The sequence below is a fragment of the Sturnira hondurensis genome, unplaced genomic scaffold (assembly GCF_014824575.4).
Source record: "Sturnira hondurensis isolate 20B ecotype Veracruz unplaced genomic scaffold, ASM1482457v3 Scaffold0004136, whole genome shotgun sequence".
Classification (NCBI taxonomy): Eukaryota; Metazoa; Chordata; class Mammalia; order Chiroptera; family Phyllostomidae; genus Sturnira; species Sturnira hondurensis.
The window spans coordinates 22,776,333-22,789,990 of record NW_028076767.1 but is presented as its reverse complement, the minus strand read 5'-3'; the positions used below and the strand labels follow the sequence as shown (position 1 = coordinate 22,789,990).

The window sequence follows — 13,658 nt, the reverse complement described above, 5'->3', positions numbered from 1 at the left end:
TGTGCTGAGCGAGACAATGGCTTTTGGGGGGGTAGTGAATGGAAAGGTGCTCCCTGGAGTTGAGGAATAAACAAATTTCCCAAATAGTATAACATATTGAGCTCAAAGTGCCTGGGGGTTTAAGACAAAAGAATCAGGCTTAGGGGAGGGCCTACTAGAAGTAACCCAATATCTCTCTTGCCCTTCTTCTAAGTAAAAAAAACCCCTGGTATTCATCTGGCCACACAGCTGGTCAGAATAAAAACCACATGTCCCTGTCTCCCTTGCAGCTACATGTGGCCACGTGACTGAGTTCTGGCCCAGGAAAGAAGAGCAGAGTTCCTGCAGCGTGGAGCACACATCCTTGGAGAGAGGGCGTGTCCCCTCCTGCCGGCTGCAGTTCAGACCCAGCCCTGGGAGGGCGAGTGGCTGTCCTGGGCTGTAAGGAGCAGTGTGGCCAAGGGGGAGTTAATCTCGCAGTAACGGGGTAGAAATACCAGCTAGTTTCCAACGAGAGTCTTGTGAAATTTAGGAAGGAGAACACAGAGCCTAAAAAACTCCCTTTGGTTAACTAAAATGCAGTAGGTCCCAACTTTGACCCAATCCTTACAAACCATTCCTGTCTGTCAGAGACAAATCTTTATTCATTGATTTGCTTATTGAGTGCCTGCCACGGGCTGAGACCTGCGCTCAGAGCTGGGGATGCAGGAGCAAACAGGACCCGGGGTGTCTGTGCCCTCGCAGAGCCTTCGTTGGCACCCCCAGCATTTTGCAGCTCGGTGGACATCCTGAAGTGTTTTTACAGTCACCTCTGGTCAAGACAGCGCCGCGTTCGCGCTTTTCAAAATTCTGCTCCTCCGCTAGAACGCTTCTGCATTGCAGGAGGGAGTGCAGAATGGTCCGACCACTTTGTAAAGACAGTTTGGAAGTTAGGTATGAAGTGAAACCTACACTGACCATCCTGCCCGCCTGCACAGAAACCCCACTTGTAGGTATTTATCCGAGAGAAATGAAAGCACGTCCACACAAAGACTTGTAGATGAATGTTCGTGGCAACTCACACACAGTAACCTCAATTAGAAACAATTCGAATGGTCGCCAATAGAAAAACAGAGAGATTGCGATGTATCCACACAACAAAATCCTGCTGGACAGTAAGAAGGAGTGAAGTACTGGACACACACCATGGATACGTCTCAGAGTCACTGTGTGTAGTGGGAGAAGCCAAACACAAAAGAGTGTATGCTGTCTGATTCGGTTTATGTGACATTGCAGGAAAGCCTCAACTAATCTATGGAAAGCAGATCAGTGGTTATAGGGGCCGGAGTTTGGGAAAGGGGGTTGGTGGCCGAGCAGCACAGGGAAGTTTGGAAGGGGAGGGAAGTTTTCTGTTCTTGGTGGTAATGCTGATTACTGTATAGTCATCAACTTTACTGAATTAAACACTTAAAATTGGTGCTTTTGTATATAAATCATACCTCAATGAAACTGACCTAAGAAAAGTTAGATTGTCATGAATTAGTGGGAAAAAATAACCTTCGTGTATCCACTACAATAATAGGTAGGTTATGTGATTAAATAAATAAAATTACAGAGCCTCCCTCACAAATAGATAAGCTTCTCTTTGGAACAGAGAGGAAACAGAAATACAAGCCAAGTGGAGGCTGAAGCCTCTCTGTCTGCCAACAGGCCAAAGGGACCAGGAATTTGAGGCCTGCAGAGTGACTAGGGACCAAGGATTCTCTGAGAACCGGAAGTCTGGTGTCAGACTCACTGCTTGAAACCGTATCTTAGGTAATGGGAGCGGATGCAGGTCTGGCAATTAGGACCCGAACCAAGCCGCCTTGACTCATTAACTGCGTCCATGACATCTCTGATGTCACCCAAAATGGGGACTCCTGAGCTGCCAATAGGAAGCCTGCTCTGGGACTAGGGCCCTGAGGGTCTGGGTTCATACGAGTGCAAAGGAAGAAAGTGGACAGAAAATTCCTCTCACCATCACCCTGCAAACCAAAATTCTAAAGCACGTGAAGAAAACTGATAGTAGGAGAGGCCACCAAAAACTCAACTCTTTAGCAGACGAATTCACCTGTGATAAGTGCACATAACAGAGCCAGCTGGGAATGACTTTACAATAAGTGTAAGATCTTAATAAAAGTAAAGAAAGGAATGAGTTGTAAAAAGAAAAAAGGCATGAAATAAAAATAGATATAGACTGTTGACATGAGAAAGAAGCCACTGGAAACCCTAAAAATGAAAAAATATCATTCTTAAAGTGCATTCAAATATGATAAACCCTAAATCAGACACAGCTGAAGAGGCAATTAGTGAACTGAAAGATACTCCTGAGTAATTACTCCAGAAAAGCACACAGAAAGATAAAGGAATGAAAAATATGAAAGAGCAGTGAGGACATGGTAAGCGGACTGAAAGATGGCCACAAAATGTAACAGAAGTTCTGGGACTAAAGGAGGCCGTGGGGGTGCAGTGTCCGTTACACAATATTTAGATGATGGCTGAGAGTATTTCAGAACCAAAAAAGAAAGTCCTGAGATGGAAAACACTTTCCGTGGGCTGAATGAGATGGTTAAAAATAAATTTCCACCAGGAACATTATAACAACGTAGCAGAATGTCAAAGAGACAGAGAAAAATCTTAAGAGTCACAAGAAAAGAAAATCGCCTACAAAGGAATGCCAGCTGGACTGACAGCAGATTTCTCATCAATAGTAATGAAGGACAGACAGAGGTGATGCTCTGGACATGCAGAGGGGGGTTACAGTCACCTGGCTCAGTGCACGGCCAGGTGGACAGTGGAAAAGGAGGACGAGTTACAGACATTCACAGACTTTCATGGATGAAGAGAGTTTACCATCCGCACCTTCACTGCGAGTATCACTAAAGCATGCACGTCAGCAAGAGGGAGAGAGAAATAAAAGAAGGAAAATTTTTTGTACGGAAATTGACCAAATGTGTTGGTAAATCTAATTAATTTCTGACTATATGCATATGAATTTGTGAGAAATAGTGGAAGTAAAATTCTAAGTAGTAACAAGGAAGATGGTATGGGGCAGTTGAGTTGGTAGTTACACATTGTGTTAAAGAGGTTTTTCTTATAGAGAGAAAAATAGATATACTGAGGCTATTGTTAGGAAAATATATAGTTAAGGGCTTTAAAAATTAAAATGAAACTGCTAAAGGAATGTGATTTATAGCCTTCAAATCAGTGGGGAGGAAAAGGGGTGGGAGGAGCTAAGAAACACTATCCATCAAAAGTCAAGAAAGGAAAACAAATAAAGTAACCAAAGGTGTTTCCCTAACCCCCAAAAGTAATCTCATGGCAATATAAAACACAAGACACACACAGACACAAATAAGAGGGTGGGAAATAAGTCCAACTGAATCAGTAATCACAATAAATATAAATGGATTAAACTTACCTGTTAAAGACAGAGACCATCAGATCATTTCTAGAAATCAAAATCCAGCTATAGCTTACACTGTGTTATACAGACAATGACACAGAGATGTTGCAGATACGACAGAAAAAGATGCCCAGCTGAATACTGACCGAAGGAAATGGATCTAACAACGTTAATATCAGGCGAACTAGAACGTAGTGAGAGCAGCCCTGCTGGAGATAAAGTGAGCCAATGTGTTTCTTTATGATGAAACCAAGACTCCCACCAAGAGGGTGAAAACTCGCAAACTTAAAGCCTTCCCTGGCATTAGGATGGATTCCCTTTGTAGCTACACTTCGAGGATTGATCGTTAATCAGATTAAATGTTCCCGCAGGCCTAAGTCCCTTAATGTGGGAAAGGTTGAGGCGTGAGAACAAAGGAAGATGAAGAAATACGGTTGCTTGCTAAATTATTAACCACAACGCAGTGGGCTAAATAACGTAACGGCAACCAGAACAATAAGGCCCAGCACACCCTACATCACCTGGGGGTGCATTTGCATATTAAACTGGAACATTTCATAGGTGGCTGTAGCCTAGAAAATGTTAAAATGCGCCTGCAGTGAACACTTTCAGCTCACCAAACGCACGTGGTCCCAGTGCGAGTCAGCAGGCGGCTCTCCTGCCTTTGGGGGCAAGAGTCAGGCAGCACCAGGGCTGCGTTTCGGGGGGAAAAAGATATCGCAGGCGCAAGAAACCTGGGACATCTGACAAAAATCACATCTGATGACCTTGTAGACAAAAAAGAGAAATGAGCTGGATGAGGTGCAATTAGGTAAATTTGTCCTGGGCCCCAAAGGGCAGCTGATTAATAGATGCTGTTCAGCAGGAGGAGAGTTGTTAATTACCGAGCTCTGCAGCCAGCTCTAATCCTGGGCCCTCATTTATTTACCAGCTGGGTGACCTTGGGAAGTTTTGCTTTTTCTTTACTTCTCTGGGCATCAGTCCCCTCAGAAATAGATAACTGACCATTTCCAGCGCTGTTATTGGCATTAAATGAGATAACCCAGGAGAGCCCTTGGCACATGGTAAGCATTTATGGGGGATACTCTCCATTCTGTAGAATAGGGGGAGAGATTAGGAGCCACATGGGTATCCCGGTTTCTAGAGATTTCGCAACATAGGGCTCAGCAATATGAAAAAGCAGTTTCTGATTTGGGCCAGAATAATAGGAGCATGCTATGGACGTCGAGGGAGGTGACGGTTCTGTTCTGCTCGACACTAATCTCCAGCCGTGGTTTTACTTTGGGGAGCCATGCTTTTGTCGAGACCTAGCCCAGGGGTTCTCAGACTATGGTCCCCAAGGCCAGCAGCATCAGCATCCTACGGGAATTTGTTAGAAATGCAGATTATCGGGGCCCACTCCAGCCCTATTGAACTGTGGGGGTGAGAGCTGGAGTGTGAGTCTGGACAAGTTAACGTTAACACACATCAGCACGAGTCTGGTGCATGCTGTAGTTGGAGAACCACACACCTGGATAGACACACCTGTGAGAGGGAGCGCAAGGCCTCAATACCATGCCTTTCCAGTCCAGCTGAAGGGCCTGAAGATGCTCAGCCTCGAGGAATAAGGGTCTGACAAACCCGCAGAAGGGCCAGGTGGGAGGAGGAACTGGCTTATTTCCCACGTCACCCCGATGGCAGGACAGGCATGGAAAACATCAGAGAAAGACTAGCATGGTGGACTAGAGAAGGGGCTCTTGGCTGCAAGTAAATGACAACTGACCCGACCGGCCTAAATCCCAAGGGGTCTGCTGCCTAAAAACAGGAGTCCAGAGGGAGAGAGGTTCCAGGCCTGGCTGGTTCGCCAGGTCAACCGCATCATCAGAGGTTCTCCCATCGGCCGCTTCTGCATCTCAGTTGAATCAGCTGTTCCCGTCCTGGCTGCCCAGTGGCGGAGGAAATTCCCAGGTCCCCTGTCAGACACGAAGAAGCGGAATAGGAAAGTATGTTTTCCTTGTCTCCTCTTTTAAGGAACCTTCCTCAGAAGGGACTCCCTCTCCCTCCAGCGGATGTCCCCTGGCATCTCATTGTGAATCTGACACTTGGGTTCACACGACACTTCCAAAGCTAGTCCCAGACAGGCATAGCGGAGTTCCTGGCCTTGGCTCAGAGCGTGGCCCATGCCCCATCCTGTACCACGGTCCCTTTCGCAGTGTGGTCACGCCTACGGGCCCTCCCCAGCACAGTGTCTATAACTGCATAAAACAAAATAAGATGACAAAACAAATGATATTGGAATATGACTTTCAAAATATATATTTTAAAGTGTGATATAGGGATAAACTTGCTTCCTTATTAGCACATTAAATAACAACACCCAGTGGCAGATGTAATAACGGCCACAGTCTCGCAGGCAGTGCTGAGTGCGAACGGCAGCCTGAGGCACCTGTAACGACCGTCCTGGGCTGTGGAGATGGCTGTGCTGTCTCCTGCTGACAAGTCACGACCTATTGCTCGGGCCACTGTGCTTTGTCGCTCACATTCATAACGGAAGGAGATGGTACCTTTCAGTTGGAGGTCAGCGGAGACAAAAAAGGCATTGTCCCCCTGTGCCAGTTTACAAATGCCAGTGTTTTAGCCTTGACCCTTGGTTGGGGTCATCTGTAAACTCCAGGTGAAGAGCCTCTAGCTTGGGTTCATCAAGATTCCTGCGCTGGGGCTGGGAGTGGGCAAGTCTTTTCTGAGACCAGTGGCCTTTTCAAAGGATTGTGGGTACTTAGACTAAATTAAGGGAGGAAAAGGGGTGGGGGGGACAAGAGTGGGTGAGTAGAGCAGAGGAAGGGTGGGTGGGCCTGGCTCCAGGGCGTGTTCCCCGGAAATCGGCAAGGGCTTCCTCGGAAGGAGAACACTTCTCATCGCCCGAGGAAAGGGCCTTCTCATCACCCTCGAGACTCGGACGCCACACGGCTCACGTGCCCAGAGTGCCACCAACCTGGACATTCTTCCATTTCCCCCATTTTATGTGCTTTTGTTTCCCGGTTGGTTTTCTTTAGCTGTATGTGTGTACCAAGTGATAGAATAGTTACCCTTGACTAATATTCAGCCTGATGGGGGTATTCCTTCGTATTCCTTCTATCACGCTCCTTATAAGTGATCACAACTCTCCACTTGGTGGCTGTCTTTTCAGACCACTTGCTGTGCACGCGTGTTATCCCGGCAGCTCAGGCACTTTCTTGTGCAGAGAAACTCGTGGGCGGTGCAGGTCCCCGTGCCCTGCATCCGCCAGCCCCCCCGCCAGCCCCCCGCCATAGGCTGGTGGATGAGAGCAGCCTCAGTGTGTCCGATGGGAGCTCACATTGCCCCCGTTAAACTCTGCAAGGAAACTTGGAGGTTCAGGGAGGGGGACCTAACATCACACATCTCGTAAGTAGCCGAGCTGAAATTGGAACCGTCTGTCATCTGCCAAAGTTCCGGCTCTAAATGCCATTCCTGCTGGCTTTTGGGGCTGTATGTGGCGTGGCTAAAACAGGCATCTTATAGAAATGTTTTTTTCTTCTTTTAAGGCGTGGAGTAGGCATCCTCCTGGAACCTGGTTTGGAGGGGGCCCACGTGATATGAGCATTCACACTGAAGGGTTTGAGTACCTCGTCAATAAGCCTTGAGTATCCTAAACATTCACAGGAGACCCCGAATGTATGTTTCAAAGCCAGCGTTGGAAACAGCATTGGGTGACCTTCAAGGTAAAAGCCAGGTGAAGATGAGCTCCAGGCGTTCTTTAACTTAGCGATGTCTTGGAGGTAGTGGGGACCGCAGTTGTTCAATAAGGCTGGCCACTGGCCAGAGAGGGCCATGGGTCCTCAACCATTCCTCCAGCCCTGGGACACCTGGATTCTGCAACAGGTCCCGAGCCCCACCTCCGTCCTGGCCTGGTTGATTGAGTTCCTCATTCGTCCATCCATCCATTCATCCATCCTCCAACCCACCCTCCTCTGAACCTCGGTTTCCTCATCTGGAAACTGAGGACATATGCCACCCTTTGGGGATGCTGTGGCCATCAGCACAGGCCTGGGACCTGCTTCATTCTCACTCAGCATCAGTCATTATTATTTCAACAGTTCCCAGTGTCTTCCCTTGAGGGAAGCTCCTTCCAACTGGCTGGCAGGGGAGCTCAGGACGGGCAGTTGCCCCAGGTGTGGTGGGAGTGGTGCCCGTGATTTCTGCACAGAGTGGGGCCAGCTGGCCCCACTGGCTACCAGGGCTTGATCTGAGAACCCCAGACCCACACACACTCAGGCAGATCCTCAGCACTACCCTGCGGGTGGGACCATGGGGTGAGCCCAGAAGAGTGCAAAGCCCAGGCATGATGGAAGAGGTGGGGGAGGGGCTCAGGACGGCAGAACAGAGTTCAACTGTGAGCTGGGGCGGGCTACTTGGGCTCACTGAGCCTGTGTCCTCAGCCAGCTGTGATAAGGGGATGGTGACACCTCCCGGGTGAAAACGAGATCCCTAGAGGGTAGTCAGGGACTAACCCTCCGACCCGCAAACCCGCCCTGGGACTCGGAGAGTTGGGCTGGGAGGCTCACGGCTCTGTGGTTGGTAACAGCATCACTCAGGTGGGAACCCACGTTACCACCAGTCAAGTGGATGAATACGTTGGTAAGTTGCAGGCTGCTTCTGCAGTGGAATATTACATGGCTATAGAACTAGACAACTGACAGGCACATGGCGACGTGGATGAACGTCATAAATACAGTGGTGCACCAAGGACAGAGATGGACGATTCCATGTGTAAAGTTCAAGAAGACAGGAGAGGGGCCAGGGTCAGAGAGACGCAGGCAGGACTTGGGGGTTTCGGTTCTGGGATGCTGGCAGTGGGTGGTGGCTCACCTTTATTTGCTTTATAGCGTATTTATTCACCAAACAGTGTCAGCAAGTTTACGGGAACTCTTCTGTACATGCGACTACCTCAAAAATCTAAGAATAATTCGAGTGCCTAGGGCTGAACCAAGGCTGGTTTTCTTTCGCCCTCTCCCTGTGCCCCAGAAGTTCTTGCTCTGTGTTGGGGACAGAAAGCAGGCATGAGAAGGTGCTGAGTGAGGCCTGGGTGTGGGCTGGCCACGCCCTCCCCCTTCCACTCTCCCCTCCCCCACCGCACTGCTCTCAGACCCAAATGCTCCGAAAAGACACTGCCCAGAGGTTTCTTTAAACCGCTTTATTCAGGTTGGCTGGTAGTCACGGATTGAATCATGTACACAGGGTTACCCACACACCCCTGGGCAAAGCCCTTGGCCTCTCCCACGTCCCCCAGGGCTTTGCTGAGGGGAGGCCAGAGGTTTGAGCCAGTTCTGAGGGAGTGTTGGGCCCAGTAGAAATATTTACACATCACCAGGGGTGGGTATGCCCCTGATCGGGAATTATGAGGGGATTGGTACTGGGGTCCCTTGGTTCCCAACAGCCCCAGGCCCTTGGGTGGACTTGGCGTGGACCCCAAGAGGGGGCTGGGCTGTTGGGAGCTGGCAGAGGGGGCTCCTGGGAGAGCCTCAAAGACCCTGGAAGGGGTCCTGCTGGTGCAAAACTCTGCCTGGGGCCATGGGGCTGAGGGGAAGGCCCTCTGCATGATGGGGCAGAGATTCCTGGTGCCCCCACTGCCTGCAGGGTGGACAGGGAGCTGTGTCTTAGGTATAAGGAGGCTGAAGTGACTGACCCGCCAGGAAGCAGTGGGATGTCTCCCTTTCCTCCCATGGTCCCTGTGAGAGGCCCTTCTCCTGGGCCACAGTCCCAGAGCAAGGCTCTCCTGGGAGCGCTTGCCCCGTCTCTGCTCAGAAGATCCAAGTCCAGATTCGGGGAGGGGTCGTGGTCCACATCCCCAGGTCCAAGTTGGGGGGTGGTAGGAAGGAGGGAGAGCAAGGCTGGGAGGCCCCGGCTAGGGACAGAATTGGGGGGCAAGCAAGCAAAGCGAAACACTGGACGCCACTGAAGCCCGTGACAGAAGGGGGGCAGCCTGGCCCCAGCACGGTGTCCCGTCCCCGTGTCCAGGGTGGTTGTCCCCTGGGTGCCCAGGGCTACCTCCTCCAAGCCAGGTCACCTCAGGGATCTGAAAAGAAAGGACTGAATGGGGCTTACATGCTGAGCAAAGGGGTGGTGGGCAGAGGGCCCAGGTGGTGGCCACAGGCAGTCTCGGGGATGGGGAGGCGGCTGGACCCAGGCCGTCCTGTCCCCAGCGGTCCAGCAGCTCCTCATGCAGCCGTGGGGGCGTGGGGTGATGGCGGGGCGCGCATCGGTCTAGAGGCTGCAGGCCTCCTCGTCCACGGATCGCTTCCGCAGCTCCTTGCCGGGCTTGGGTGGCGGCGGGGCGGGCGCGACGGGTGGGGCTTCGGGCAGATGCAGGACCGAGTTCTCCCCGGGCTGCACCCGCAGGTAGGCCTTGACCTTGTGGTGCCGGGCCTTGCCATCGCTGAAATCGATGACACGGCACTCGTAGGTGCCTTCGTCTGTGGGCTTCACCCGGGACAGGCGCAGCTTGTGGGAGATGTTACTGCCCACCACCTTGACCACCTGGGGGCGACAGAGAGACCGTGACCTGGCTGCCCACTTCAAGCTGAGCTGGTGGGGGGCGGGGGGAAGGGGGAAGGGGGGCGCAGCGCAGAGACACTCCCACAAGGGCACACGGGGTTAAATAGCACAAAAGTAGAAGCATCTGAAAAGGGCATCAACAGAACAGATAAATAAGCGGAAGTCAGTTCATTCCACGGAGTACGGCACAGCAGCAAAAAGGATGGACCTAGCGCCAGGCATGTTACATCTCAGGGACACGCAGGAAGTGCGGTGCCATTTCTGTAAACAAACACAAACCAACACTCTCCACGGGTTTGGGAGATCTGTGTGTGCGGAAGTTTACAACGGGAAGGAACGCGGCGGTCTCATGTCAGGGGCCAGGGGAGGGCTGTGGACCTGGGGTGGACTGCAAGGTGAGTTCTCAGCTTAGTCCGAAATGTTTTCTTTCTTAAAAAAAAAGGCTGATCACAAATGTATCAGGACTTTAATAACTGTGCCTGTCTGTTGGGGGAACAAACCAAGTATGATATTTGTTTTTGTACTTTGGCTTTGTGTTTATTTTTAGGGGGGTTTCAATTTTATTTTAAAATAGCAATTTAACCTATATACAGCAAAGGGCACACGTGATAAAATGTTACTCTAGAGTTTCCCTGAGACCATGGGCAGAGCAAGGCAGGGCCAATTGTCAACCCTCTAGAGCGCCCCCTTGTGGCCCTCCCTCATCACTCACTCTTCCTCCTACCCCCGGCATGGGTTAACTGCCGCTCTGACTCCTGTCTCCATAGATTAGTTCAGCCTGTGCTCGAACTCTCTCAGGTGCCGCTTCTTTCACACACTATCAGAGAGATTCTCCATGTTGTTGCATGTCTCCACTTGTTCTTTTTTATTGCTGTGTAGTATTCCATCGTGTGAGCACACCCCAATGTGTTTATCAGGCCCCCTCCTGATGGGCATTTGGGTAAGTCAGCTGTGAACGTAAAGCTATTGTGAGTTTTTTCACTTAAAAGAATGAAAAGGCAGTTGGACAGTTATATAAGATATGTCACTGGGAAATGTAAATGGAGTATACAGGGGACTCTATGTTTGTAACTTCCTGTGAGTCTAACTTTTAGATTCAAAAATTTAAAAAGTTAGAAAAACCTCCCCTGGCTCGTGGTACTTAGACCCTCTTACTGCGCTGCCCCGCCTCCTGAAGCCCCCGCTGGCCCCGCCCAGGGAACACAGGAGATCAGTTCCCCACTGCCGGCTGGCGACCCCCTTCCCACCGATCTGACCTGACCGCCTCTCCCATCCAGGCTCAGCAGGCCCACGTGGGAGCTGAGTGGGCTGCAGCCCTGGGGCCCCAGCTGTGAGCCCTGCTGGCCTCCCTGCCCTTGGTGAGTGGGAGAACACAACCGGCTGGCCCGTCCAGGCCCCGCCTCCGGGAGGGGGAAGCCCCTGCTGATCACCCTTACAGTGAGGAGACCAGGATGAGAAGGGAGGAGGACAGTCCCCACGGCCTGCGTTCCATTGGCAGGCTTGTGTCAGAGTCTGCTGGGCACTCATGCATGGAACTTCCAATCATCTCAGGAGTCCGCTCTGGCCTCCCTGGTCCCTTCTCATCTCCTCCCAAATGTCCAGTTCTTTTGACCTCAGGCCTTTGGCCCTCTGGCTTTTGCACATACTGGTTTCTCTGTCTGGGTGCTGTGCCCCATCTCTCTTCACCTGTGTGACTCCCATTCATTCTCAAATATCACCTCCTCCAAGAAGTCTTCCATCACAACCCATTTATCTCCTTCATAGCAGTCATCACACTATGAAAACCATTTAATCGATCTGTCAGTTGACTTGATTTTTGTCTTTCTCTGGCTAAACATAAATTTCATGAGGGCAGGAATATCTATTGTGTTCATCTTAGTGACCATCACAGGGCCTGGCACCCTGTAAGTAAAATAATAATACCAACAATAATAAAAACATTTGTGGAATAAATGAGCTCGCTGGAGTTCCTTCTTTCTCCAAATGAAGTGGCACCCAGATGCCATGCTTTCTAAGTGGAGGCCACACACACACACGATTATACCCACGTTAGAGATGGTGAAACCGAGACTCCAGAAGGGGAGTGACTTTCCCATGGGCACTGAGTCAGTGAGTGGCAGCGCTAGGAACTGAGTCCAGGCCTGACTCCATGCACTCTATGCCTCCAAATGGTGCCACAGGCCCACAGACGGCCACCAGGACCTGGCAGGGCCATGGGGTGGCAGTGCTTCCCAGGCTCCAGAAGGGAAGAGGGCAGGTGGGCCTCAGCAGGGAGCCTGGCTCATCCTCCTTTATCCTGAGCATTTCCGGCTGGTCATCATCCCCCACGAAGCAAGAAAACATGGGCTTACGGGACAGCAGGAGGCAGGAGGAGAGACAGAAGCTGGAAGCGCTTCCAGCTGCCCTCCTGGTGTGGGGCGGGGCCCAGCTGGAGGCCTTCTGCAGGCTGGCTCCATCACCTCTGACCAAGGGCAGGGAGAGGCCCTGCGGCCCTGCCAGGCTCTCAGGGAGCAGGGGATGCTGTTGCAAATGCGCAGCAGGGAATGAATTACCTCAACATCTGTTTCCCTCACGGATATTAATTATCCTTCATTTGTCAACCCTACAAGGCGCTAATGGAGTAATAATGTGAAGCGCTGGGAGCAGCCTCTCCTAGGGAGGGAGCGGGGATCGTGGCCCACCCTTGCCCACCCCTCTGCTCACCCCCAGGATGCTAAGGCCTGGGCAGGTGCCCCCTTCCCCCAGCTCCCTCCCACCCCTCTGCCAGCGAACACAGGTGGCTTGCAGAAGCAAAGCTCTCCCTCACCCCAGGGAGGAGGAGGGGGATGGGGAACGCTGCAGGGGGTGCTGGAGGCAGGACTCTGCCCCTGACAAATCACAGCACCCTGGCCTTGGTTCCCCCTCGCTATATCATCCATTCATTGGACACGCATTTATCAAGCGCCCACTCTAAGCCAGGAGCTGGCGATGCAGCTTCGAACCAGCCGGACCCCAGTGCTTGCTGGCACCGGCTCACGGTCACAGGAGAATGCAGACCTCACCCCGTAACCCAGCACCACAGCCAGCTGGCCTCTAACAGGACAAGGTGGGAGGGCCCACAGGCACTGCTCCCTCCCCGCCAGAGAGGTCTGTGCCTTTAAGTACCACTGGGGAAGGCAAACAACAAAGACAGTAACAGTAATAGCAGTGGGGGTAGCTATGCTTATGGGGTGTGCGGTCCCTGCGAGATGATGTGCTAAAGCCTCACACACGTCACTTAAACGTCACAACTCTGCGATCCAGGCACACTGAGGACGCCCACCGTGTGCATCTGGACACGGGCTCAGAGATCTGCCCAGGGTCCCGAGCTGGTGACAGAAACCAGGCCTCAGACACACCCCTGGGGAGCCTCCCAGGACCGGACACCTCATTCCCCAGGCCCCCAACCCTCCCTGCTCTAGGGGCGTCCAGCCCTTCTCGGAGACAGCCTCTGGCAGGGGCCTCATCATCTTGCTCCAGCTTCTGGTGGAGATGGGTACAGAAGCGGCCTCGTGGGTTTCAGCCTCCACAAATTGGGCTGAAAGATCCTGCAGCCAGGCTGTCCAATGTGACTGCAGAGGCCTGGAGAAGAGACCCCCACACCACAGGCTGACTGTAAATCATAATCACGTCGGCACAGGCATCGACAGGCCCTGGTGGTGCAATTAAGCACCTAATTATGCTG

At 51.7% G+C, this 13,658-nt stretch overlaps 1 protein-coding gene across 1 annotated transcript in view; it reads right to left on the bottom strand.

Moving 5' to 3' along the window:
• Window positions 1-9,459: 9,459 nt before the first annotated feature.
• VSTM2L (V-set and transmembrane domain containing 2 like) overlaps window positions 9,460-13,658 on the bottom strand; it is a 31,094-nt gene continuing 26,895 nt past the window's right edge. The window contains exon 4 of the mRNA XM_037044036.1: window positions 9,460-9,937. Within this exon, the coding sequence (XP_036899931.1) occupies window positions 9,665-9,937 (273 nt within the window). The 3' untranslated portion in view covers window positions 9,460-9,664. The remainder of the gene's footprint in view (window positions 9,938-13,658) is intronic.